Raw genomic sequence first — 27,630 nt, 5'->3', positions numbered from 1 at the left:
CCATTGCTAACCTTTGAAGGGCACTACTAGTGATACACACACCACTCCGAAGTGGTATATTGCCCAGTGCAGCATTGAAGGATGCTGCTCCTAACCCCATCGTTGCCACTACTCTGACAATATAAACACCAGGCAAAAGAAAACTGGGTACTTCATTTTGTATACCAGCGTGCTTTGTAACAGCCCTCAGTAGAAGTACTCTACTAACATAATTCAGTAATAGACATACGTGAACTTTTGTACACCTATCATCTGTTGCACAAATGTATCTCTTTGATCTTTTAAATTAGCAGAAAAATTAACCTTCTCAACTGCACAAACTAAGAAGCATATAACCTGCTCTGCCACTTTTCAGCAATAGAGCAATTCCTTGTCATCTGACTACTGTACTTTTGACCCTCCAAAATATCCCCAACTAAGACATGTTTTTACATGTGATTCAGTAATTACTGTTCTCAATACTGTATGATGCTTATCGCACATGTAGATCAATGTTCTTTGCATCTTACGTACTCCATCTTTCTACATACTCTTTTTTTTCCAGATAGCTTTAAAACTATTGAGGTGACTTCAGACCGTCTACACAAGGTGTGTAGAATCAGGTCATAAGTAGGGTAAACTTGCTTTTGTAACTGAAATTGCAACACTGTGCAACATCGTGAGAAATATTTAATGAACGCCAGTGAATTAATTATGAACCATGCTCTAAATTTAAGTTACCTTTAACAGTTTCACTTGTGAATCTTCTATTGGACTACGTGAGAAGAGCATCACAACAATGTTCCCCTTTCTTATACTTTAGGGTCAGTATAAAATGCAATGTATTATCACATTGTACTCTGTATTTTATCCCATAAGAAAAATAGGTGGAAACATTTTGAATTAAATTTAGCACTGAAGAATGACTATTATATAAAATATTAATTTTAAAGCCCACCTATGACTAAATAATAGCAATCGGAGAAAAAGAATACCAAACTAGCAACTATGAAAACTCGGCATTAAATTAGCATCAACTTACTTCCTTTCATATCATTGTATTCCTTACTTTCTACAGAAATTACAGGAATTTGGTTGGAAATTTTCTGTTTGGTATACTCCAGAAAGAACTCTTGTGGCCTGGAACTTAGAACAAAAGTAACTCCAGAACAGAGAAAGAAAACCACCAGAGCCCAGAATCAGTGTTGGGGAACAGATACTACCCAGAAGCCCTAGAACAGAACTATATTATCTTGAGATCTGAAATGGACAGACTAGATTAAAATCTAAGTTGATAGGGTAACAATTTTCCTAACAAGCTCTAAGTCCTGGAGGTCAGCCTATCCATTGGAAAAATCAAATGCTTTTCAATTATATCATTTCCGCTACTACCATCTCGTACTAATAAATAAAACTCCCTGTACTACTCAAAAAGAAAATATCATGATACACGCATTCAGATAATGGATCACCAGGGTACATGCTCAGCCATTATCCATGGTTATTTAAGCCTTCTGTCACTGATCCTTCATTAATTTTCTGAGAAATGGCTCTCTCATCACAAGTTCTTCTCAGAATCTGATGTGAGTCTGAGAGTGGCATAGAATGTGACAGAGATATTTAACTCCATCCCAAATGCACTTTTCAAGGGAAAAAAACCAAAAACACTAAAAAAAAAACCAAAACCACACAAGATACCCTTCTCTTAAGGATACAGAAATCACATACTAAAAACAGAGTGGATAAGTTCTGTTTGAACCTGAACAAAGGGACGAATGCTCTTCCTGAAACTCTTTGATAAGAATAAGTAGACAAAATACATGAGAAAAAAAACACGATTTCAGCTTTTCTTTCATTTCAAAACCATTAATGCACTTCAAAAAGAACTTAAATGTAACCTGGATTATGATGCAAAACTGCAGAATCCTGCGTTTGTTACTGATGCATAAACTACCTGTATTCTCTAACAAGAGCTCTTGCAAAGTTCATATGAAAACTGAAAAAAATTCTTCAATGTTATTTGCTGTTGGGTTATTCTTCCTCTATGTCATTAATGTCTTAAGAATGTGTCGGGTAAGACTTGACACTACTTCTGTCAACCTTTCTATTTTGAAGTATTGAAATTACTTTGCTTTCCCAGTGAAGGAACAAACATTTTTACCTGCTAAGGTCTGCATGATTATTTCACGCAATTCACTTGTTCCTTCATGTGAACTGTATGCCACTCCTGCGCTTCCTGGATGCATCACCCAACCAGAAAGCAGGGTGTATCAACGTTAGTGTTTAAACAAACATATATGCCCGGCAATAAACAGCAGTCGCTTTGCAGTTCCATTGTGCAAACTGCTACTGGTCTTTGCCTCAATGAGAAGATATCGTTTTAAAAATTATGTTTGATGTCATTCTTCAGTTAGTGCTATTGGTGATCGCTAAACCAGTGCCTACACAGCAAGTCTCATTCTTGTCACGCCTTGACACACAAAGTTAGCAGAGTTTTGATGTGCATAGTGACTGTATGACTGTACAATTCATTCTAAAAGGAAGATGGAAACTAGTGGTCCTATTTTTGACAAAGAACTTTCAAGAGTTAAAATGACGTCATTTTAGGACAACAAACAGAATGCAGAGTATCCACAGCTAAAAGCAGTCTATTTTTAAGAAAAATGTATTAATGCATACTTTCAGAATTGTGGTTTTTGTTTGTTTGTTTTGTTTTGTTTTTTTTTTCAAATTTCTTTGTTTTCAGCTGTAAAGAATCTACCAATGCTCAAGTGAATCAACAGACAGTAATTGCACTTTGTATTTTGTACATAAATATGGAGATCACCAAGTGTCTATTGGCTCCAAGCTAGAAAATCACAGTGTGCCCCAGTGGCCTATGTTCACATGGATTTCAGATTCCATGAAGCTCTGTATACAAGCCTGAGAATTGCCTGTAGATATCCCAGTTCATATAAGCTTGCTTGTTCTTTTTATAAATATGAAGTGCCATTCCACTTCTATCTTTTACAGCATTTCCTAGTTTCAACTGAGGAGAAAAGCATATAATCAAGTTCTAACTCCGTGGCAGTGGGATTAATAATTATAGGGTTATGCAACATTAACAATAGTGGTACAAGCAGAGTGGTTATGTTAAATTTTAACAGCATTAAAAAAAGAGGGGAAGAAAGAGATTGAGAAAATTTCAGTTCCCTTCTCTGTCACGTGTTTTTGTCATCATCTTGGTTTTTTCTATATTTAATATACTAGAAGAATTCCTTCTGCAAGTAATCTAAGAGGATGGCTAACAAATATTCCAGTTTCATGTTACGATAAATAGGTATATCCAGCGTGTACACCCCAATTCAAGATAAAAATGTTTATTTAAGTACTTGTAATGAACTTGCATATTTTTCGAGAATGTTTATTGAGATGGGGTAAGTTAGCATACTGAAGAAATATCAAATTAATTAAACTTTCTGGAAGGTGTTATTTTGAATAATTAGATGCAAATATATTTCTTTAAATATGCATGTAATTTTCACAAACAAAGCACAAATTATACACTGTAATATTGCCCATATATTAAGGAATACTTGATAACTTGATTGTTTTAATTTAAAATCCACTATTCATCTTTAATTTGGGCAGAGTACAGTAGGCAACCTTGCAATCAATTATATTGTCATACTCCATTATTCTGTTAAGTAGATTCATTCCTAGGCAAGCAAGTTTAGTGTGAGGAACTAAAAGTTATAACTGTGACTTTTTGTAATCCCTCAAGCACGTAACAACAAAAAATGATGTTGATCTGGAATATCACAGAATCATAGAATTGTTTGGGTTGGAAGGGACCTTATAGAGGTCCCAACTCCCTGCCAGGGGCAGGGACACCTCCCACTAGACCAGGTTGCTCACAGCTCCATCCAGCCTGGCCTTGATATATACTGAGGATTAGTTACTGTAACTTTCTACTGTTCTGAAATAGATCTATTTTGTTTTTTATTGCTAAACAAAAATGAGTAATTTTTAAATTGCTATGGGCTGAATTTGAAGCATGACCACAACACAGATGACCGACCTCTTCAAAGACTTGGTTGTACTTTAAAGGAATCATATTAAAATATAATTGAGATTATAACAAAAAGAAATAAATTCTTAAGGGACATCTACATTACATCCAGTGCAGTGTACTGTAATATAGAGCTGAATAGCAGGACAAGATGTTTCTTGCATTCACAGTATATGTACAACTCCACTGAAACTTCCTGATCTATCTCTAATCCAAAAGATCAGAAGGGGTCTTCAATAGCAGACTACTTCCCACACCCTATACTTCCTGCCCTCTGTGTAACAAGGTGTGTGTGTGTTTAAAACTTATTCCTATACTCCACAAGAGTATAGGAAGAAGAGATGACTTTGCAGCTACTTAAGTGCCTCTTTGCCTACAGTGACATACTTGGTTTAGAGGGATATGACAAGGACGAAAACAAGGACAACTGTAATCTAACTCCATTACACCCGCCTAGGCTAGGGGAGTTTGGGAATTTAAATTTGATGTTGATCTTCAGCTTCACTTTCTACTATGAAGTCAACCATCACAAAATAAGCTAAACACCAAACTTTGAAAAGTAGAAATTGTTTTTCATTGGGTTACAAGAAGACAGCATTCTCTTTATAGCTTTACTTACACATACCTTTCCTATTGAAAAAAATGGGCTTGTAAAACGTACATGGCATACTATCTAAACATATTAGTTTCACATAGCGTTTTTCCCCACGTTTCAAAACTTTCTAAAGTCTAGAACAGTCATTTTCAAATGTAAGCTGGTATTGGACCCAGTTCACTATTTGGAACTATGGAATATTTTGTGCAATGCTACATAATATGTTCAGTCATCCAACAATTTGAGGTGAAATACTGGCTCCTTTAAAACTGACTGCAAAAGTTCCATCAAGTTACTGAATTTACCTTTATGTGTGTATATGGGGTGGTGGGGGAAGTGTTATTGAATAGGAATATTGCATCTCTTGGTCAATATCTAGATATAATATTATTCAAATCTCCTTTGCCAACATACATAATATAGTAGGTAGCCTCTCAAACAATAGTAGGAACTATTGATACTGAGATCAGAGCAATATGTATATTAATCAATAAATAACTTCCTCACAAGATTTACATCTCAATGAAAGCAGAAAAAGTTGATTAATTTATTGTGTTTGTCACAAGAAAAGTCCCCAGATTATCAATGGCAATGTACTGTGAATCTCAGAGTTCAATTGGATTTTTTCTTTTGCTAGTTGTATCTTATTTTACTATTTGTTCTCGGATGTTAAAAACACTCTGTTGGAAGCAGTTCAAAAATACATTGTTGGAAAATTGTTAATGCTCTAGTCATACAATGTCATTTTGAAGCTCCCTGGGAATTTAGATTTGCACAGCTTATTAGGATATGACCTTTCCCTTGATTTTTTATTTTAAGATCAAGTTAACATGAAATTTCCCCAGTGGGAGTTGCTGTGTTTCCTTCACAGATAAGGAAAAGAGCAATGGCAACTCTGTATAGAGAGGACTTTCATACATTTCTACAGTCCCGACAACTTTGTGGTCTTGACAAACATCCAATGCATTCCTAGAGGTTGAGAGGAAAGTCATGTGGTACATTAACAAAAAAAAAAAAAAAAAAAAAGAAAGAACATAACAAAGGTATTTCCCTGAATCTTTCACCATTTTTTTTTTTTTCCCTGCAATGTCATTTGAGATTAAACTTTGAGGAATTTTTAAGTCTTACGGTCTCCCTGTATTCAGAGGATCAGGGTAGCACTGGCTGTGAGATAGTGGTTTGTTTCTGGAACACATTCAAGTTCCTTTGGGTGAGCAACCACTATCTCTACAGCACTCTTTTTTCTTGGTGATTCTGGTCTTGTCTCACAAATTCATACACTTCAGCATTTCCATGCTTATTATATTGGCATAATTTTTTCCTGGGATCCTCATGAAGCTGACCAGAAAGCAGGAGGCTGGAAAATTACTTCTCAACAGCTTCCTTTGTGGCACAAATGCAGATTGGCTAACAAGAATAATACCTCTGGATTTCCTTGGTGGTCAGTAAGACAGGTTCCTCTAGAGGCTGACTCAAAACAGCTAAAATAGTCTCTTGCTCCAAGTTGTTCTGTAGATGAGGTCTCTCTCGTTCAGTCTGTGATAGGAGCAGATTACCAACTACCAATAACAAACACTGTTTAAATTATTAAAAATGTTTACTGTATATAAGACATACATTTGACATTTCTCAGCCTATATCACACTGTGTTGATGAAGCCCACAGAGATGATTAGGTAAATAATTATAAATTGAATGATGCTTCCTATACCTGAACATTTTCTACTGGTCAAGACTGCAAAAAATAACAGCTTTTAAAAAGCTTTTATCCAAGAGAGGATAATTTGCTCACTAAGAGTAAAATTGGCAAAGAGATGGCTAGAAAGAATATTTTGCTCTTTTGATATTCAGGGTAAAAGTTTTACACATTAAGCCTTTTCTAATGCTAATATTTTTGCTCAACTACAGGTATCTTAATACGAAATGAAACTGTGAGGAAATAAAGTTTATTTATTATTCTTTATTATTTTTATCCTTTAGCTTTTCATATAATAAGTCTGCTGACCTAGTACTTGGATAAGCATCGTGCATATAATGTTCTTATAATAATGCCGCATTATAACGTAATGTAGTCTAATATAAATTCCTTGTGATCATATTTGAATGTGATAGCAATGACAATGCCACCAAAACCCACAAAGATTCAAATTGGTCCTAACTGTTTTAATCTGTAAGGAAGTTCTTCTTAGAGAAAATGCATTTAGATAAAACTTGAAATACTGTCTGCAACTCATAGCAGTGATGCACATTTGCTGTAATTTCAGCGTACAAAGTGCAGCCCTTTAAGCGTTCCTGCAACAGCGGTTAGTTAACAAGGCGATGTCCCCATTAGTTAAATCTGCATTTCAAGAAGCAGCCCTTCCTCTTTCAATGACGGACAAGAGGTATTGGTTTACTACTCTAACAAGCAAGTAGCAGACAGTCTTAAAAACAATTTAGATTATATGCAGACTGTGGGAGTTAATTTGCAATTGATGCAAGGCTAATCTGCCTCTCTTGGGTAAGTACAAAGTCATTATCTACATTACTGGTTAAAGACCTCCATGAAGCATATGTATCTGACAAAAAGAGTAAACAAATCCAAACTGATGAGATTTACTGCATAGAGCTGTAGAGTACGCTGATAAAACTTTTCTGCAAACAAATCCACAGAGTTTTTAGAAAAATGCAAATAATAACGGAAAAAAATACAAGCTGAGAAGTGCAAATTTACAGCATGAAATCTGTTGGCTAACCTAACTTCTAATAGAAGAGTATATCAACTGGCACCTTTGAAAAATGATTCAACAGAAATTGCCTATCTTTTTCTATTCTGGTGACACAGAGTCTCAATGCAGATGCCTAGTGTAGGCACCAGAAGTTTATTTACAGAGGGCAGGACTGAACATTTCATGTGAACACATTCAGAGCATGATAAAGAGCTTTGTTTCCCATTAGTAATTTAAAGAATTGTGATTTGGTACTCCCAACACACCTATAATTGAATTCCTCAGTCATAAAATCACTGGTGCCAAACAAGTTCAGATATCTTTTATCAAGCCTCTTTTTTCTTGTCATTTGTTAACATATTTATTATGGAACTTTTCTTGTTTTTATAGATACATTTGCTTTAGTTATAAATTAACCCTGGAATTTACTCTACCAGAGGCCACGATCTGCAGCTTTTTTGTTCTCTTGAAAAAGCTTCAGGCTTTATGAATTTATTATTTGGAACAATTTTGTATAACAATTGGTGGTTCAAATACAGAGGAAAAGAAATTGCAAAAGACTGAAAAAGTAATTAAGAATAAACTGAAAACATTTATCTGTTTTTCTATGCCTTCTTCTCTAGAAGTCATGATTAATTTACCAAAAGGGAACATATCTGACCATGGGATTTCTGGTGCTTCCAGTTCCCTGTGATAATGTTAACTAAGATACAGTCTCACATTGTGAAAGGTCTTTCTAAGAAGTTCCGTATTCCAGTCACTTCAGAAGATGGCAAGCAGATCCTAAAAGTACTCAGAATTTAGATTCAATTGCAATTTGAACCACCTTATGAAAGCATTAATAGGTATTTAACTGTGATTTAAATAATGACTATTAAAATACTAATTTCTCATTGATAAATGTAATCCCAAAGAAAGAAGGCTGATAACATTTGCTGTTCCCTAATGTGTGCCTTTATTGGTCTTTCTCTATTCACTCCCAGTAGCTTTTGAAAACACTGGCTTATTTCAGCCAGATTTGACTCCAAGGTAGAGGGGTTTTATCAAAACATAACTAAATTGTTGTTAGCATCACCACTTAAAGATCAACAGTTTGAGCTCACCCTGTAATAAGGATCAGAAAATCCAAGTGAAAAATCCATAAAAAACCCATATCCAGAGGAAGTTAATTTCATCGATTCTACTGTTCAAAGAACAAATTGTATAAAGATTTGAAGGAATAATACTCTTTTAACAGTCAGGATAATGCACATAGTATTTCCTTTATTTTCCTTCTGTGCTACTCTTACCTTCATTACAAATCATTTGAGGAATTTGATTTGACATAAACACATCAGATATCCTCTTTTTTTTTTTTTAATTTATTTTAATGCATTTTAATTTTTAATTGCTCCACTTTGGAAAATCTTTGTGAGAGCAGCCATTTGAAAAGATATGCCTTCAAGATTCAGAAAACAGGAAATGATCTTCAGGAACTTTGCATTTCTGGATTACTCTTCCTGATCCAGTTTAGACTGGCTGTGGTCATACTGCTGCATACACTGCATGTAACAGGATAGTGACTTAATCCAGTTTGTGGTGGGTTAAAAACAGCACTGGCTTGTTTTTAAAAGTTACTTTCAAAATTACTCTCTAATTAAGAATAATGCTGAGTAACCCTGGGGTATTTTTCTGTGTAAACAGTTTTCATGCAGTGCTTCCCCCCCCCTAATCTCCAGTCACCCATATTTAAGACAATGTTAACGCCTAAAATTTTCTGCTTGCTATTCTTGAGATTTAAAGTCATTTATTTGAAGTTAAAATATTATAATTTTCATCTTACTTTGTGCTTTCTGTCTCTGGTTTCTAATATTTTTATTAGTAAGCTATAGCATAGTACTCTTCAAAAATATTCTAACTTACTCTGTATTTCTTCTTGAATGGTTTTTCTTTTTAATTACCTATAGTAGGTCCTTGCCATATCTTTGTTATATCTTAACAAAATATGCTATTTTCTGCTCCTTTAACTGAATCAACAGTGACATTGTTAAAATCCTTTAAGCTATCAAAATATTTATCAGCTTTTAAAACAGAAATGAAATTTAAAATAGTGGCCACATTGTCAAATATTTTAGATCTTAAATGTTCAACTCTTAAGACGTGTTCATCTTGTTTAGATTTTACCATTCTGTACTTTCTATTTAATAATATTAATAATAATAATAATAAAACCTTGGCTGTCATTTATTGATACTAATGGGGAAAATAAACTGGTCTGATTTGATTCTAATATTCATTTGTAATCTCATTCAAATCAATGAGATGATGAGCATAAAGGTCAGATTGCATTGACTACCCTGAAGGATCAGACCCATAAAGTTATACACAAGTATAACCATCTACTCTCACACCTTGTGTACACATTTCATAACTTTGTTTGCACTGTGTACTTTCACTTGAGCCAAAAGGAATTTTCAGAGCAAACAGGTTGTAATGTATTCTCTAAAGGTGAGTTACAGTGTTAATTATCTGTAATTCCTGGAATGGACGGTAGGACATAATTTTATTTTTTTTATTTATTATATATATATTTTATTTATTATATAATTTCATATTTTTCAGAGTATAAAATGACTATGTCATATAAACACATTTTAGTAACATCTGCTCAGGACAGATACCTAAGATGTATACGTATAGAGAGAACTCTGCCATCATGCAAAACAAGCTCTGCTAACAACCTGACCCTTCACCAGGGGTTAGAAAAAAATGTTGGGAGTATTTTTTAAAGAGTTTGTCATATGCTCTTTCATTTATTTATATGACAGCCAAATGGACAGACAACATAAAATAAATGGCATATAGTTTTTCTTTACATAAATGCCAATGGTCTACTACCTCTATTTTGCCAGGTATTCAACTTCTATTTCTTCTTTGTAAGTTTGCAAGCTTATGCTTGCAAAGATCTCCAATTTATAATTTATTAATTTTTAGGGCTAAAAATCTATGAACGGAACATCAAGCACAGCTCATCTTGGTCAGGAAGAAACTTAAAAGGTAATTATAACACATTGAGTGACATTTAGTTTCAGCTATCCTAATAAACTGAAGAGTACCAGGATGCTCACTCTGGCTGTATTTGTCTCTTCAGTGTCAAAATGGGGTGGCCATACTTAAAGGCCTGTTGCGAATGGTCACTCATCCATGCTAACTCTCAAAGTGTTTCTTGAAAGCGCTCGAATGACTGTTACTTGGCTGAGCTATAACTGGACCAGGGACAATTCTGATAATTTAGCCATTTAACTATCCACTTCTGAGCCTGTGCACGAGTTACGGCACTTTTTAATTTAATAGTATGGATCTAGCCTTTGAGTTCATTTAGACTTCTCTGAGTCCAGGGAATATAAATGCCTTTTTTTTTTCCCTGTTCAAATTCACTGTGTAATTTAATTTTTTGTCAGAGTTTTTCCTAAATGTGGTGCCACTATCTGCCTGCGAGCTGGCAACATGTGTAGTAGTCTTAGATTTCAGGAGGGGGAAGCATACAATTCTGAAGGCACTCAGCATCAGTGTGAATGTGAATAACCCTCTAGAACTCCCATAAATCTCACCAAATATGCATTTCCTTTGTACACCCTCTTATTGAGCACTAACATAAAATGTATTGAACTATTTTTCCCAAACTGGTGTTTCATTCCAGTGAAACATTGTGTCTGTGCCAGAAGGAAATGGCAGAGAGGGAAAGCTCTAAAATACAAGCTACTTTCTTGATCCTCACACAGACAAAATGAGTAAAATTATAAATTTCCTGTAATTACCATCTAACAGAAGCATTTACCTATCTATCTTAATGTCATATGAAAGCATAAGAAATATTTTGCTGCTTCAAAAATCCACAATATAGAATTGGCAATATTACGGCCAACTGGAAACTGCTTATTATTTACCTCACCAGATTCTCCTGCTCTGAGAAGAGGTAACTACACATACTGGATACAATAGCCCCCCTGAAATCACCCCTAGTTACTATGAGCTAAAACAATCCTATAGTTGTAGAACTAAAAGCCCCTGTAGTTGTAGAAGAAAACTGACTATTCTTCAAATGGACTGTACATCCTCAAAGGGCATACAGGAACCTGTTAATGAATAAACGTCTTGTAGTAGATGAAGGCAGAAACATCCTGGGGAGCCTGCCAGTATCTCTTCACAATATAAAACTCATCTTTGCCAGAGATTTTCCCTTTTTATTTTTTCTCCTTTCCCCCCCAATTCAATTTCAGAAAGTCTCATCCAGAAGATGCTTTCTTTGAGTTATACAACAGTTTATATGACATACTGGAATCAGAAGACAGTTTTGCTCAGTATTTTGCCTACATTGTCTTAATTTAATATCCATATTAGTTGTTAAATGAGTGCTCTATAAATCTTGCAATTTCAAACGCCAAAGAATTCCTTTCTCCTATAGAGTAAATGCCAGGTATAATCACTACATTCATTAGCCCTTCCTGGACTAATTGTCAAGGAAGTGGCAACCATATTTGCATGAATTTCTTCTTCCTCCTTGTTTTTTTTCTGCTTTCCTTCAAGGACAATGAATGTTTTTCTATACTTTGTCTCTCCCTCTTACACTGGGTCTCATGTTATTGACCTCAAACCTTTTCCTCCCTTTATTCTTCTCTTCAAAATGCAGATTTAGGGAGGAAATGGAGAGATGCCCCTATTATCTCTCACTGTTTTCATGTCTATCTTTTTTTTTTTTTAATTATATTTAATTTTTTGTTTATATCCATTCATTCTGGCATTATAAGGAGATTCACAGTATAGTTGTTTCATCAGTGACAACAGAAAAGATACCCTCCTGTCTAAGGGTCAAGCTTCAGAAGAAATGTAGTATTGCCACATGCTCTATAACATTACGCTATGCCTTCCTGTTAGTGGATAGGGGTGGAGACAGGAATCCGTTGCATAGCCTGCGTCAGAGAATGTAGTCACACTACAGTATATCAAATTTAGCGTATGTACAAGTTATTGTTATTCTAAACTTACCTCAGACTTCAGCAATATTCACTGCCTGTTCTCCTGTCCTTAGTGACAGGAAAGCTGTCACTTGTTGTTAGCATATCAGACAGTTCCTGTTCTCAAAGGAGTAATAAATAAGCCTAGATTTAAAAAACAGAACTTGGGCAGAGAAAGAACAATGAGTAGGATGCCAAAATACAGTGAAAGACCACTTTATGGCATTGTCAGCATATCTCAAACCAAGAAAAGCTGAAAATCTCGTAAGAGACCAGAGAGAAGAATTCAAGATCAAGAAGGTTCCAACAACAAATTTTAAACTTTGAGAAAGAAATTCAAACATCTGTATTGTTAAAGAATTTCCCTACTTTTTAATATCTTATTTCGCAAACATTAAAAGAGCTAAACCAATCAAGGAAAAGGACAAAGTCTTAGCCAATCTTCCCACTGCCTTCCTTTAAATAATTCATTTATTTAATTAATTAATTTCCTTTTCTAACATTCATTATGGACAGCTTTTTCACTTTTCCCCAACTTTTTTCTCTGCTGGGCCCACATTGGCCTTACATCCCTGTCTTAGACCCCCACTGCACTGATACTAAAACATACTGCCCAGCAGTAGCCTCTATTACAGACCTTCTAACTACTCCACTGTACCACAGAGTCAGTGCCTTAATCTCACATGTCACTACATAAATGTTGCTGTGGATAGTTTTGTTTGCAAAGCAGAACACTTTGTTGATAATATTGTTTGTTATTAAAAAAAAAAAAAGAGAAAAAGATACATAGTGTACAGAGTGTTTTTCTGGGTTTTCATTTGATCTCCCACCTACTTAATAGTGGCACCCTGATGACCCAAAAAAGAATGCTAAGAAGTGCACATGACTTCCACATCCTCGGTATTACGTCACAAAAAGATGAAACAGCATATTGTGTACGATGCAGAGGACTTGCATAAAAAACGTCTTTAACAGACCTGTGACTCCTTAAAAATGTGTCAGATTCTGTATTCCAATGCAGAGAACAATGGCAAATATGGTAGACTGATAGGCACAGGCTCATTTCATAATGAGGCACTTACTATGCACTATGACATTAGCATGCTTAATTGTTTTTTATATATATATAAATTAAAACACGAAGGTGTGTTTGTGGGAAAAGTATATTTTTGGATTAAGACTTTCATTCCCAAAATTTTCAAGATGTGTCTACAAGAAAATATCTTTACCAGGGGAAAAACATGATCTTGATACAGAAGGGTTTCCTACTACTTCAAGAATTGTCAAGAATTCCTGCCTACATCAATTGTGCTATAATCACTATTCCTTATGAAATCAGTAATCCTGATCTAAGAAAATTCCTTCCTTGAATCTAATTATCTGTCAGAAAGTAACTTCCATAACTTGATGTTTCATCCTATCTAGCCTGAGTAATAACCTGAACCCATGTAATGATTTCAAATGTGTATTCTATAGAAGGTGCTGGACTACTGTAAAAAAAAACAAAACACTAAATGAGATATTGTGAATATAATTAATATCCGCCGCACCCAATTTAACTGGGTAAAGTTAGCCAGCCTGATCACATGAGGCAGACCCAGAGAACAAGTCTTTGGGCAGTACCCAAAGGAAACTGCAAGGAACCCTCTGGGGTCTCTTATTCATCATGCCATAATGTTCTTCTCTGCATCACAAAAACAATTAACTAGTTCAAGACAAGAGGCAAACTCCTATCATAACTAATACTCCAAGAAGCTTGAAAACTAGGACCAAGATCAACTGGAATGATAAACATGGGAAGCAAGGGGAGAATTTGCTTACATTCTTTAAGTGCAAACATCACAATAACAAAAAAGTGATCTAGGAACAAAAACTAAGCTTCCATAGTTTTTTGGGGAAGTTATTTTGCATTGTCTTAATCATGAGAAATGCTTTAAAACCACTGTCAAAAATCTGGAACTTTCAAAGTAAATTTTCAATGTCACTTTTTTTATTCCCTATTTTAAATTCAGTTCCTGTGATAGTAACCTTTTGTAATACTGATTTTGAAACTTACTCTACAGTTAATCATAACAATTCATACTTAGCTGAGATCTTTACTAAATAACCTACTCCAGGCTAATTTAGCAATTCTGGCACTAACTCTAGAATGAATGTAAAAATAGAAAAAATAAAAAAAATCCAGAAAAGAAATGACCCCCACTTTTAAATAGTGCTTATTTCATTCAGAGAACTGATTTAATGCTAAATCCTTTTGTTCTAAATATAGCTTAGTTTCTTCTTGTTTATTATCTCAAACATCTTCAGCAACAGCTGGAAATTCTGAAAGTGAAAGCATATTTGCAGAACTTTTGTTTCCATCCTCTTTAATCATGTTCTGGGCAAAAACATCAAAAATCTACACTTTCATATGAGAGTTTTACAATATGTTAGTCATTTGCCAAACTACTTTATGCTGACTGTTACTATGGGATATTTAAAATAAATAAAATATTAGACTGCTATTCATAATATTTCTAATCATTTAGAAATCATACATGCTAACATATCTTAATGCACAAATCAGGCATGTTAGATACGCATAGTTTAAATGCAAATGATGGCATCCAGGAGATGATAAAGAAGAAACACAGTAGCAATCTGACAAAACTTAGTTCTCCAAGAAGTAATTCCATCCACTATCAGTAGTTAACTTCAGCAGATACAGAGGAACAGCTACATTGCTAGGTCAGTGAAAGCAGGTCACATATCCTACAAGCCAGAAAGCAAATAACAGACGTTTTCATTGTTCTGGAGGGAACAAGCAACTCAGCCTCTTCAAATTTTCTCATGATTCAATCAAATATGGTCCTGAATAAGGTTAGAGAAAACAGATAAAATTCTGTGCAAACAAAGCACCCTTTTGCCCTCACGCACTGCTGTACTTACTTATCTACAGGTATCTCTGGGTGTAACTAGAAATAAAATTTGGCTTTATATTTTTCAAATTCTTAGGTAGGATTAGAAAGCAATTTAGCAAGATATCACACTCTAACAAGCTTCTACTAAGCTTAAAAACTGAGATTTTGCATAAAATTTTGTAGCTGAAATACCACTGTAGGGAAGAATGAACAGAAACTCCAAGTAAAACATATTCAAGATGAAAGGATAAACTCTTGAGTTTTATTTACTGTAGACATAAAGAAGTCAGAACCTAAACCTACCATGAGGAAATATGTGCGTTATGAAAGGCAGTAAATAGAAGTGGCTGCATTTTTCCACAAGCCCCCACATTAGATAGCACCACAAAGCACCAGGCCTAGGTAGTAAAACCTGTTTTTCTGACCACCCCTACTAGAAGATCTTGGTGTGAGTGGTAAAGCCTGTAATTAACATTTTTCTTTTCATAGTTCCTTTTTTTGGTGTAACAGATTGTCTCTTTTGGTAGTCTGACATATGTTTCAAACCACCATGGTTGAGAAACATCAAAATATTCCCCTAGCATAAATACGAAGAATGTATCTCACTCTATTTGTATATAGATAGCAACCTAAGCTGAAAGCCTCCCAAACTTCAAAATTGCTTCTGCACAACTGTGAATAGTTACAGCAGTTACACAACACCTCTGTTCAATAAATCTAAACAAACACACAAGTACTATGGACTTACAATGCAATATTATAACATAAAATCCTGTTTTATGCAATGTACTGTAATCACATCTTGTGTAAAAAGTTTAAGACCAGATCATAATTGGGCAGGGCTACTTTGTGCAAATATGAAATTCTCTGAAAAGTAATGTGCTTAAACTCAGTGGAAAAACACGAGACTCACTAAGAACATTTCCATCCCTCTCACTTATTCTATATAAGTATTACATGACAGCTAAAACTGTACGCAAAATAACATGTTCAGAACTATAGAAATGCATGCAGGTAAGGTCAGTTGAATTGTAGCTGGAAGTTCCATATAAAAAAGGAATAGGATTCTGGCATAAGGGAGTCTGAAATATGTCACAATCAAATTTGTGATAAAGAGGAAAGACATGATTCCCCCATGCAGCTCATGGAATTATCATCACCAACAATCCGTAAAACAGTGTGAAGTTTCATGTTTTCCTCCCCTAATAGCTGTTACAAGACCTCAGACTAGAACACATGCCTAATTTGAGGGCCTAGAATAAACTAATCCCAACTGTAAAGTCCGTACCAAAATGTCACTATTTCCTTACAGTTAAAATACGTTAAGAAATTGATGATAAAAATTCTAGAACAAAAGGAAGAGAAATATACCATTCCTGTTTTACTTACATTTCTTAAACAATTTAAAGAAAAAATACCTAGGGTTTTTGCTGTAATATATATTCGTGGTTATTTCATTTCAGCCTTTTAGTCTCACTGGGAAAACAGCGACTCATTTAGAGTTGGGCCCTCTATGTTCTGTATACTAAAACCATCGACTGACTTCAGTAGTGGAAGCAGCAGCATACAGGACGTTTCAAACACTGCACGTAGATGGCAAACCTGACCCTACTGAAACATCAGAACCTCCACTGACTTAAACGAAGCTGGGACTTCTTTTCTAGGCTCTATGCATCTTCCAATAAACCGACGTGACCTTTTTTGATACAGTGGAATGTTCTCTGTATTTCTCTGTTTGGATATTGTCCAATATTTATCACACTGTGTTATCTCATGTTATATATAGACTTTCTACATCACTGAGATAAGCAGGAAGTCTTTCCATAACATAGGGTTAATACGTTACCTGCGCACACATATGCCCTAGAAGTATGTGCACAACAATACATATACATTCATCACGGCGTTCATCAAGCACACTTGTGCCTGAACATACATACAGAAAGCTACGTAAGCTTTGTGTTTTTTAAATTGCTAATTATCAACCAGCAGAGTAGACTTTGGGATTCATAGACTTGAATTCATAGACTTTGTCCTGAATGTGCAGACTGCATGGCATGAAGGTGATCTGCTTAGTCATGAGGGAAGGGGGTGGCTTATGCAAGTCCACAAAGCATCATCTAGTAGTTGATTCCAGAAACATACAACCTGGTTTTTGAGGTAGTTACATATCTTCCTCCTTTCTAAGTAGGATTTCTTTTGCCTATTTACAGTGAAGGCCAGTGAAACAGCAATAGATAGTAAGGTGCTGCTTGGAAGTCTCCTTTTGCTGAAAGTTACCACATTTGTTGTAACAAACATACCTTAGTTTTTTTCCATTTGTAATCATACAGTTTAGAATCTGTTACCATTGTAAGAACTTGTTACTGTTATGAGCATAAATCAAAACACTGAAAGTGTAAATTAAAATTTTTGCATCAATCTTACTACTACATCGTGTCTCCATTGCAAATATGTAACTATTTGCATTCTCGTTTCATAGATCATATGGTATTAATGACAGGGAAAACCTTTTTTGTTTGACTGAGTACCAAATCAAAACTTTGACCGGGCTGCTAGGCATTACTTCAATACAGGTAATTAAAAATATCTGTATAGTTCATGTATCACAAATTTTAATTGGAGAATGATGCAATTGTTTAGTTCAATTCAGTTCAAGCACTCAACTCCTGAGTGGTTCAGGAGGGGACAAACAGGCCAAATAATATGCTGGAAGGTGAGCTCAAAGGGGGAGGAAAGTTTGAGCATGATCAAGTTGTCTTAAGTTCTGTGAAAGCTTTGAGATATGCAGACTACAGATTAGGCCTTGCCTTTTTATTTTCCCCTCTTGAATTAAAAAAAAAAAAAAGCAAAAGATTTAGGTTTATATTTGCCTTGTCGTGTGAGAAGAGTGAGAAAGAACAACTAAAAAAGACAAACTGTATTTCATTTAAAAAAAAAAAAAAGAGGTAAAAAACCCCACATCACTGGGCCAGGGTGGTGGTGTGGAACTGGTGAGAGAAATGTAAAAAGTTTATCATTTAATGTAGGATTCAATTTATGTTTCATGCTCATGGGAATCTGAATATCTGAAGACAAATCTTACGGCTCTTTCATTTTTGTTCAGTTCTTGGGAAAGCCTCTGCAGGCAAAAAAAAGAGGTGGCAGTGGGGATTTTTTCCAAGTGATCCATAGCAGTTAAATGAAATCCTTAAGAACCGACCTGTTACTGGGAAATCCCAACTTCTGTTTGTGGCATGGGTATGCAGGACTTGAGTATAACAATGCTCTCTTGCTTTGTATTATTTCTAACTTTTTCTTTTGTCAGGCCACAAAAAGTTAACTGACAGAGTGAACACTTGCTGTAAAGTACATGAAAAATAGATCCCTAACAAAAAATATAGATCATTATGGAAGCACAGTACATAGTAATTAGCACTCATCTAATATGATGCTAAGTTGGGACAGAGTCTGTTATTAAATAAGTCTACCAGTGATTTAAAAATGAAACTAGTAACAACAACTAATGGAGAGTGTTGTGTCCATGACTTCAAAAGTACCCACTGTGGAGAACTTATAATTGTATTTTAATTTCTCTTGAGTAACTGCACTAGAAACTCTTTTACTATATGCCAGAAGATAGTATCAGGATAATCCTTGTGACAAAAAAAATAATAAAAAAACCCTCAAATTCCAAATATCAAATATGCATAACTAACAATTCACATTTAGGCTACAAAAACTGGCTAGTAAATATATTTGATGCCATTCTGAACAGAACATACATGTAAAACAAAAAGGAAGCCTTAGAAATCAAGACGGAAAAAAACTATGATAGATGTGTTTCATTATTTAATCCAGCCTTTCACAAGGCAGAGTTTTCTTTCTACTTTTAAACTTTTTCCTGTTTTTCCAGTATAACTTTCTTCAAAATTCATTGTATGAGCCATTGCTAGAAGTACTAAACTATACTGCTAGTAATTGAAGTGGGACCTATGGATGTCTCCAAAAATTCACAGAAAAGAGTCAGACTTAGAAACAGTGTTGATTCGGGATGTTTTTAATCAGTATCATAAGGAAAGCTAAAAGAGGCATAGCTTCAATGTTCATCAGCTAATTTCTAACATCTTGCCACCTTCATTTTTTGGTGATATTTCATTATATGAAATATAAATGCATTTCGGAGGAGAAAGAATTATTTGTGTAATGACCATATTGTAATGGAAGTTTCATCGAGTGCTGACGTGTAATAAATTGCAATGTCCAGGAACCTGACACGGAGGCATTGCTAAGAAACACATACTATCTTTAGTTAGTTGATGAGATATTTTACAAAACTGATGCCTAAGAACATTCAAATTCAAGCACTGCCTGTGTAAAAAAACCTTTGAATTATATTTATGATTGGTTATCATTCAAACTCCATGCCAATTACTTTTTCAATTTTCTCTCCCCTTGACAAGTTCATGCTTATATTGCACCACATGCCTTAACACACTGCTTAGACAGATTTCTTTTAATCTTATAATTAAATCTCTACGCAATTTTTGAAGCTATTTTTTGAGACAGCCAAAAGAATAATGATGTCAAACACCACTTCACACAATAAATTTTGATATTAATGGGAGCACAACAGAGGAAAGTTCTTTCCCATGGACAGCACTGAGTATCATATGTCATACATGGTGTACACTGGAAAATTTTAGTTAACTAGTAACAAACTATAGTAACGTTTTAAAAGCTAAATTACTGATTAAATTATGGAATAGATGCTACCAGAAATGTACATATTTATATATTTTTGTTTTGGATACTCATTTTTAAGTGGAACGCTACGATCATGTTCCACAGCAAAAGCTTGTTCAGAGATGGGGCAGCAGGTCACAACTACGAGGCTAGCCCACAGCCTCAGGTATTTCAGGGACAGTTGTAATTGATCCTTCTGATTTAAAGGAAACTAGAGATCACAGCATGTGGAGAAATTGATAATTTCCTGAGCTTTCCATCAGAGTAAATACCAGTCTTACGTCACTGATTATTAATAAATACATCACTGTTAAGTCAGCATTGTATGGTCATGTGTACACAGTGCCGTGAAGTTACAACACCACAGGAACTTGCACTCTCCAGTTGTAGAATACCCTGGAGAGAAATGACACCAGGAAGATTACAAAACGCTCCTGTGAACCTGAGGCATGCCATCAAGACATAATATATTTCAACACAGCATCTCGGCTGTTGCAGGCTCAGGAAGGCTCCCTGACTTTCTGCGGTTGAGAAATAAATAATAAAAAGAAGAAAAACCAAAACCACCAACCAACGCTCTTCATTCATTACGCGAATTGGCCAGGTGAGCACCAGCAGCTCCCTGGCCTCTCCCTTCTCCTCACGCAGGACCGGGCTGCGCTCTGCCCGCGGTGCCTCCATCCCGGCGGGGAGCGGATGGCCCCTGGGCTCCCCGGAGGGCGGCAGCCCCCAGACCCCAACCCCCAGCCCCCAGACCCCAAGCCCGGCTCCGGCCCCTCCCCGCGGGCGGCAACGCGCACCTGGAGCCCCGGCGCCGGGCTCCCCCTGCCCGCCCCCTCCCGTCCCCTCAGGCAGCCCCCACCGGCAGCAGAGCCGTGTCCCAGCAGCCCTCCTGCCCCCCACCCCCCCCATGCCTCGCATTCCCTAACTCCTGCTTCTCTCCCCTCAGCTCCGGGAACACCCCTAGAAGCCCGCTTGCCTTCGAAGCCCGCCCAGTCCCCGAGCATCCCCACCGACTCGGTCCCCCTGCCCCGGGGCCGAGCCCGAGCCCCGTCCCCACGCCGGGGCTGCTCCGCTCCCGCCTCAGGCGCTTCCCCTCAGCCCCTCCTCGCCCCCAGCCGCAGCGCCCCTCAGGAGACCGCGGATCCCCCCTCAGCCCGCGGCTCTCCCCGCGCCCCCCTCACATCAGGGGAAGGTTCCTCCCCCCCGGTAGCCCGCACTGACCTGGTGCTGTCAAGTCTCAGCCGGGGACACTCTTCCCTTCCAGCGGGATAAACTCCCCGGCCCGGCCCATCCTACCGGCCAGGCGCCGCCTCCCCCGCCGCTGCGCCGCCCCCCGCCGGCCCACCCGGCCGTCGCCCAGGGGCGAGCCGACGCCGCGGGCCGGGGCTCGGGGCGCTGCGCGGGTGGGGGCTCGCACCGCGGCCGTTGTCGGGCTCCGGGGAGGGGCAGGGGCAGGGGCTGAGGTGCGGGGCTCGGCTGCGGCCGCCGGGGCGGTCGAGCACCCAGACGGACGGGGGAGGTGGTGGACGCGGAGAGGGAAAGGGTCAGTGAGGAGGAGGCGCGCCTTCCCCTTCCCCTGCCCTTCCCCTTCAGACCCCGTCCGTTCACCCGAGCCGGTTCCCTCCGGGTCCGTGCCCGTTAAGCGAAATCACAAGCGTGTACCTTGCGTGAGGGCAGACCGCGGGCCCTGAAGTGGATCTGGAATTTGATCTCTGCTCCCTGTAATCTCCTGTAACTGAAAATTTAGTTTTTCCGGCTGCTAACTGCTTTCTCTTTTGCATTCCCATTCTCCTCCAGCTAACTTCTCTCTGCGCTGCGGGTAGTTGGTTTGGTCACCTCACGTCAGTTTGCATCCTACTGTGACAGGAGTAAATGCTTTTCTGAAAAGATTCTTAGCAGTAACAGAGGTAAATGAAATTCTTTTTTCCCCCACTTTTTTTAGCTACAGACCCCCCCTCCCCTTCCCTCTCAGGAATGCAGAGAGAAGCGGTATAGGCTATGTTCGGTAAGTCTCAAGACAGAGCAAGTTCAAACAAGCATGTCACCTCCTTCTATTTCACCCTTAGATTCTTTTAAAAAGAAGTTAAATGTTAAAAGTAAGTCATAAGATCAACAGCCTTCTTCAGAGAGTCATCTTGTAAGTCAAGATGCCCCAGGATACAACAGTTTATCTTTAAAAACCCTTGATCTCTTGGACATCATTAGAAGATTCAGAGGATCCTAAATTTGCCTCATTATGGTTCTTAGTCATCAGGCATTTTGAAAGAGAGTCTCCGTTTGTTTTATTATTTGTATACTGAAGGCAATTTATAGATTAGAGTTGAATACGTCAAAATACCTGGTTGACTTATAGATACTAACATTGCCTACAGCTTTTTGTTTATGAGAACAATCTCTGTAGAGGCTTGAAGCCTCGTGTTAATTTTTATGAGAATTATCTATTTGTATGGGCTTGAAGTAAGCATTACTTCTGCCTTCACATATCAAGGATTTTTTTTTTCTATTTTCCTTCCATCTGGAATTTTTTAGCTCTAGAAAAGAGCTAATCTTCATCTTTTTTTTTTTTTCCTTTTTTTTTTATTAAGCTTACTGCAGTAATACCTATTCAGTAGTACGCTGACTCAGAATTAGAAGCCAGGGACTGAAAACAAGTAAAACAAAACCTCAGAATTAGCTCAAGATGCCATGGATGAATAAACAGGCAAATGTGGGTAAAAATAATATACCAATAAAAGAGGTTTAAATACCTATTTTAATACTATTTCTAACCACTTTACAACAATATCTTATGTAAAGTTTCAATAGAATATTAAAAGAAGGATCGTAGCTGGACACCTCCACAGAGTTCAAATTTAGCTCTGCTGAGAACAGAAACAACACTGTTCTCTGTGCAAACTACTGGAGAATATACCCCTTTAATTTGTCTGATTAATAGAGGAGCTCTTCAAAAAATCAAGACTTTAAAATGCACATTTTAAAAAACTCCATGAAACTGGGAGCATTCCAGAAATTGGCAGGTATTAATAAACATCTGATTGTGAATATAAAGTCAGACTTTGATGCTAGACTTTTAATAAGTTCATAAGTAAAGCAGGAAAAACAAAACATACTTTAGATTTTACTTTTAATTGTAATAAAATTGCATGCACACATAAATAATACTTTAAATTAAATTCCATGTATGGAATAAAGACATACCCAACTCAGCCCAAAGAAATCAACTAAACTGAGCTTTCAGTGAATTATTACAAATACTATACAATTTTCTTTAAGTTATAAGCATTGTGCTGTTTTAACAAGTTTATACTTTGAAAAGAATTTGTAGAATATAAAGCAGAAATGTAATATTGGCTTATTATGTACAAATTACTTAGGTTTTGTAAATATGCATTTTAACAGATTGAGACAGGAAAGAAAAAATAAATTACTTAATCTGATTTCCTGCTTAACAGCTTTTTATGTAGTGTTTTGTGCCCTGTATCTTTTAGAAAGACAGCTAATATTACTTTGAAGATTCAAGGGAAGAATCCTTAAATTTTCTTTGGTAGTCAAAAATATACCTTACTTATGATTTGAATTAATCTGACTTTCTTTATCAACAAAGATCATTTTTTTTTTCACTCATGGAAGATAGAAAGCCAATTGTTTTTGTGTTGGTAGTGAAAGCAGGCTACAAATACATTATCTTTTCTAAAATTAATTCTAGATTTTCTTTTTTCAATAACGAAATGGTAATAATAAAGAAATTTCTTTATCAATTTCTCATACGGCTTTTGTTTGCATCGTTTGACTGCAGGCTTTTGATTATGGGGACTGTCTGCCCTGCTATCTGAATGAATTCCCAGGTTTGGCTGGGACCTTTAAGCATTATGAAACAAGAATGAAATGTCAGGCTCAGGCCTTCCTGAATCACGGGCAATTCTTCCCTAAATTCAAAGACAAGCAGAAAAGGGCCGCAACATCAGTTCTAATTTTAAAGTTAGGTGATAACTTGTCTTCAGAAAAGATCAATTTTACTTTGTTTTTCTTACTGGTTCTAAAGCATTACTTAGTTCTTTTCACGTGGAAGAAATGGTAAATCTTTTGAAGTCTGATGCGTCTGAAAAAAAGATTTTTTTTCTGTGCTGTGTGTATACTATTTATTCATTTTAATTATTAAGAAAATTTGAAGCAGATTGACTTGAATTATACGGCAAAAATAGTCCCATTGAAATGAGAAAGAGTACTTTTGGAATCTTGGGATGGATGAGGGTATTAGTATGGCCCAAATAGTCTGTCTTAAACAATTTTATTTTTCTTTTCCATCTTAATGAAGGAATTCTTGTGCAACTGATTCTAAGGTGTGCCAGGTAGGTCTTGAAAAAGGTAGAAATCTTTTAAGGATACAGAGGTGAAAAATTGATACGCCTTCCTGTCTCTGCAAATATACTAGTTTCAAATTTACTTAATTATTTTGATGTTTCCATTGTGTCTATGCTTTAGGTCTCCAGGTGCATTACAGAAGTTTAAAATCACAAATCACACAGTGTGTCCCATCTCGGTATACTGGAAAGAATGAAAAATTATCTAGCCAAGCGTAACATCTAGAGGGCAATCTCATACTCCAGCAGTGTGACTATAAATCTAGCAGTCAGAACAGTTCTGGCTGTGTAAATTGCATTGTTTTAAAGTAAAGGGGCTTAAGTAAGCTATGAAACTATTGTATTGCTGCATTTTTTACAGTTACCCTGTCTTCTTTATCTTGGGTTATGTAATTTTTCAATTTACATAGCTGCTGTTCATTTATTGATAACAAGAACTTTGCATTAGCATATCTTATTCTCTCTTTACTGGCAGTTTTTGGTCTTCTGGAAAGATATATTTGCAATAAGTATTTCATAATATTCTGCCACATGCCTATCTTCAAATTTCACATTCTTTCTATATGCAGTTTTACTTGAAGGAAATCAGGAGTTTAAACTGCAATCAGTGGAGTTTTATACGGAAATATTAAGTGATGGTGGAAGACTATTCCCTTGGTATGATTCCAAACTCTCTTTGGAGATCGCCCTACAGTATTGTTATACTGCATTTTAGCATGCTGTGCCTTGGATCCAGCAAAAGTGATAGGACTAGGCATAATGCAGATTTTTTGTAGATAACTGTTGAGCGGGTCAAAACAAGAACCCTTTTAACTAAAAATGATCCTCCTTTTCCTGAACCTTGAAGCTCAGATAAAAAGAGATCAAAATCCAAATCATGCCTGCTTTAAATTCTGTAAAGCCAAGATCACACCAGGCTGCCTACCTCTAATTATAATGGTTTATTCATTATCTTTGGTCTTTCCCCAACTCTCAACTTCTCCAATTTCTTTCTGTCTTGAAGAGAATAACTTTTCTCTGGGATTGTCTGGTTCTTCTGTAATAGGATATTGTCTTCATGTTATAGTCCATTCTGATCAGATGGGTCTAAATTTTGTATCACACACAGATTTCAGACAAAAGAATATAGTAATAAAGAGCTCAAGCATATACTGCTATCCATCAGATCTTTTAATACATCGGAAATTTATTTCTAAAAGAATCATTTTAAAGCAACAAAAAGTTTATGGTCATTTTGAGTTTCATTTAAAAACACCATTTTATCCTAATTTGTTGTGTGATTAAGTTAAGAGAGATTTATGAATGTAAGTTATTAAACTTTCAAAACTGAGATTTCTACAATTGTACTTGTTTAGACATCTTAAATTAGTAGCTGATGCAACCAAGATTTAGAGTTGTGCTAATATAAGATGGGAAGAGGGTGGCTGGTCTTGTGGTTAAAGCATGGGACTAGCTGCTGAGAGGTCTATGTTCTATTCCTGGTTGTGTCACTGACTTCCTGTGGGTCACTGGCTAAGTCACTTAGCTGTGGCTCATTTTGCTCATATATAAAATGTGAATAATACTTTTATTACTAAAGTGGCGTGAGATGCAAGTCATTAGTATTTATACAATTGTTTTATGTTCATTAATGGACTTGGTATATAACTGTTTCAGCAGATCAAACCCCATATTCCTAATGTAATTCCTTCTGTTCATGTAGTTTGCTATGTCTTCTCACACAGCAATTCATTGATTCCAGTAAAGACAACTGAAAACTCCTAAGTCCAAACTGTAACTTAAAGCATCTAGAGAACATTGCTTCCAGGTTCAAACTGAACGTTTGTTCAGGAATAGAATTTAATAATCTTTTTAAGAGTGTGAGAAAGTTAGTTTTTGTGATATTTACTCCCTCATAATTGTTAAAAAAGAATTAACTCCCCCCCTCCCATTGTTTCTTTTGGAGGATTGTATGAAGATCTCTTGGCACTTCCATTTCCTATGACCTTTGTCCTGTTTTATAGTTTTTATACATTGTTGTGATGGAATCAATTTGAAATACTATTTTTAAAATCCCTGCTTTTTACATATTTTACCCCAGTCTCCAGGGTGCTCCAGATAGATGTCAGAAATACTGTCGCTCAACTAAATGAGGATTCTGTAGAAAAACAGTATACACTGCAACTGCCAAATCCCAGTGAAAGTCGTTGAATCAAGAGCATCTCCCAGTATACTGTCCAGCCTTAAGGATTAGTTTCTCAGCATTGCAGTCACTGTGGGATAGATCTCACAGTGATATTACCACAACTTTGATTTCCATTACTGAGAGAAACTCTAGAGGATTTTAAATTGAGGAGAATTGAGTTGATCTGTCTTTTTCAAATGGCTGGTAGATCAGGTTTATATACTTGCATACTTACAAACATAGGGCAGATGTACATCATAAAGTCTAAAAGAGAATTAGATGTTCAGACAATTATAGAGAGTTAATTAAATTAAATATCTTCATTAGTCTTTGCAGTAATAGGTTGCATATCTTCCAATAACAAAACCAAAGGCTAAAAAGCAGGGGTTTTTTGTCTTTTTAGTTAATATATATTAATATAGTGCTAAGCATCCTAAAATTATATAACTTTATTAATGTTATTTCTGAAAGAATCACCAGAAGGAGTAGCAAAACAATAAAATGTAATCACACTTTTCTTGCATCTCACAAAATGTATTGCAAGGGCTTTTTTCTTATTTCATGAAAGTTGTGACCACCTTGGTATACTCCAACAAAATAAGCTCACACACAACTCTGACTGCTAACTTTTACACATGGATTCACAAACAGTGTGAGACTCCTGACGGTAGCATAGTGAAGTACATAAATATTTGTAGTATTAGGGCATAATATTTTTCAAATGTTATTTTGTGTAAATGTGTACAGATGCTAAACTCGAAGGCCTCAGATGACAGTTAGTTTCTACTGCATAAACAGTATCTGCTTGCACTCTGATTAAATCACAAATCAACCCAAAAATGTGCTGCCAGCATTCATGAAATTTTACTGGGTAGAGAAGCAGTACCTTTAATTCTTATTGATCTTTGAAATAGCTATTGTATTAAGGTCATTGATGTTTCACTCATGCAAATAGTTCCATTGGTTTGTCAGCAGCTTTTCTGAATTGACTCCTGTTAGGCTTTTTAATAAATCATTATTTTCATTTAAGATCTTAAGAATATTTAAAAAATAAAATTAATAATTGGTTTTTAGTCTGTGCTAACTATTAGAGAATGCCAGGTAACTTTAGCAGTGAATCAGGGGCTATTTTGGGAGAAAAATATTATAAT

General features: G+C 36.3%; 2 protein-coding genes and 1 long non-coding RNA gene across 4 annotated transcripts in view; 2 read left to right on the top strand and 1 right to left on the bottom strand.

The window, feature by feature from the left end:
- Positions 1-21,641, bottom strand: part of PPARG (peroxisome proliferator activated receptor gamma) — a 60,947-nt gene extending 39,306 nt beyond the window's left edge. Inside the window, exon 1 of one of the 2 annotated variants that reach the window (XM_067003363.1) lies at positions 21,617-21,641. The gene's annotated coding sequence lies outside the window, so the exon portion shown is untranslated. Of the gene's footprint in view, positions 1-21,175; positions 21,332-21,616 lie in introns of those variants that run through there. The other variant, XM_067003362.1, reaches the window with a different exon arrangement.
- LOC136791654 (uncharacterized) lies at positions 20,648-21,226 on the top strand. The gene has a single exon (XM_067003398.1). It carries the CDS (start codon positions 20,648-20,650, stop codon positions 21,224-21,226), a length of 579 nt encoding a protein of 192 aa, XP_066859499.1.
- Positions 21,397-27,630, top strand: part of LOC106040070 (uncharacterized) — an 84,671-nt gene continuing 78,437 nt past the window's right edge. Inside the window, exons 1-2 of the long non-coding RNA XR_010834015.1 lie at positions 21,397-21,497; positions 21,752-21,861. This is a non-coding gene — a long non-coding RNA (uncharacterized lncRNA). The remainder of the gene's footprint in view (positions 21,498-21,751; positions 21,862-27,630) is intronic.

This window comes from Anser cygnoides, chromosome 10 (assembly GCF_040182565.1).
Source record: "Anser cygnoides isolate HZ-2024a breed goose chromosome 10, Taihu_goose_T2T_genome, whole genome shotgun sequence".
In the NCBI taxonomy this organism is placed as follows: Eukaryota; Metazoa; Chordata; class Aves; order Anseriformes; family Anatidae; genus Anser; species Anser cygnoides.
This window is presented reverse-complemented; position numbering and strand designations above follow the sequence as displayed.

What these genes read in the sequence shown, in the direction of transcription:
- LOC136791654 (XM_067003398.1), top strand. Translation starts at nt 20,648, where the DNA reads ATGGCCCCTGGGCTCCCCGGAGGGCGGCAGCCCCCAGACCCCAACCCC.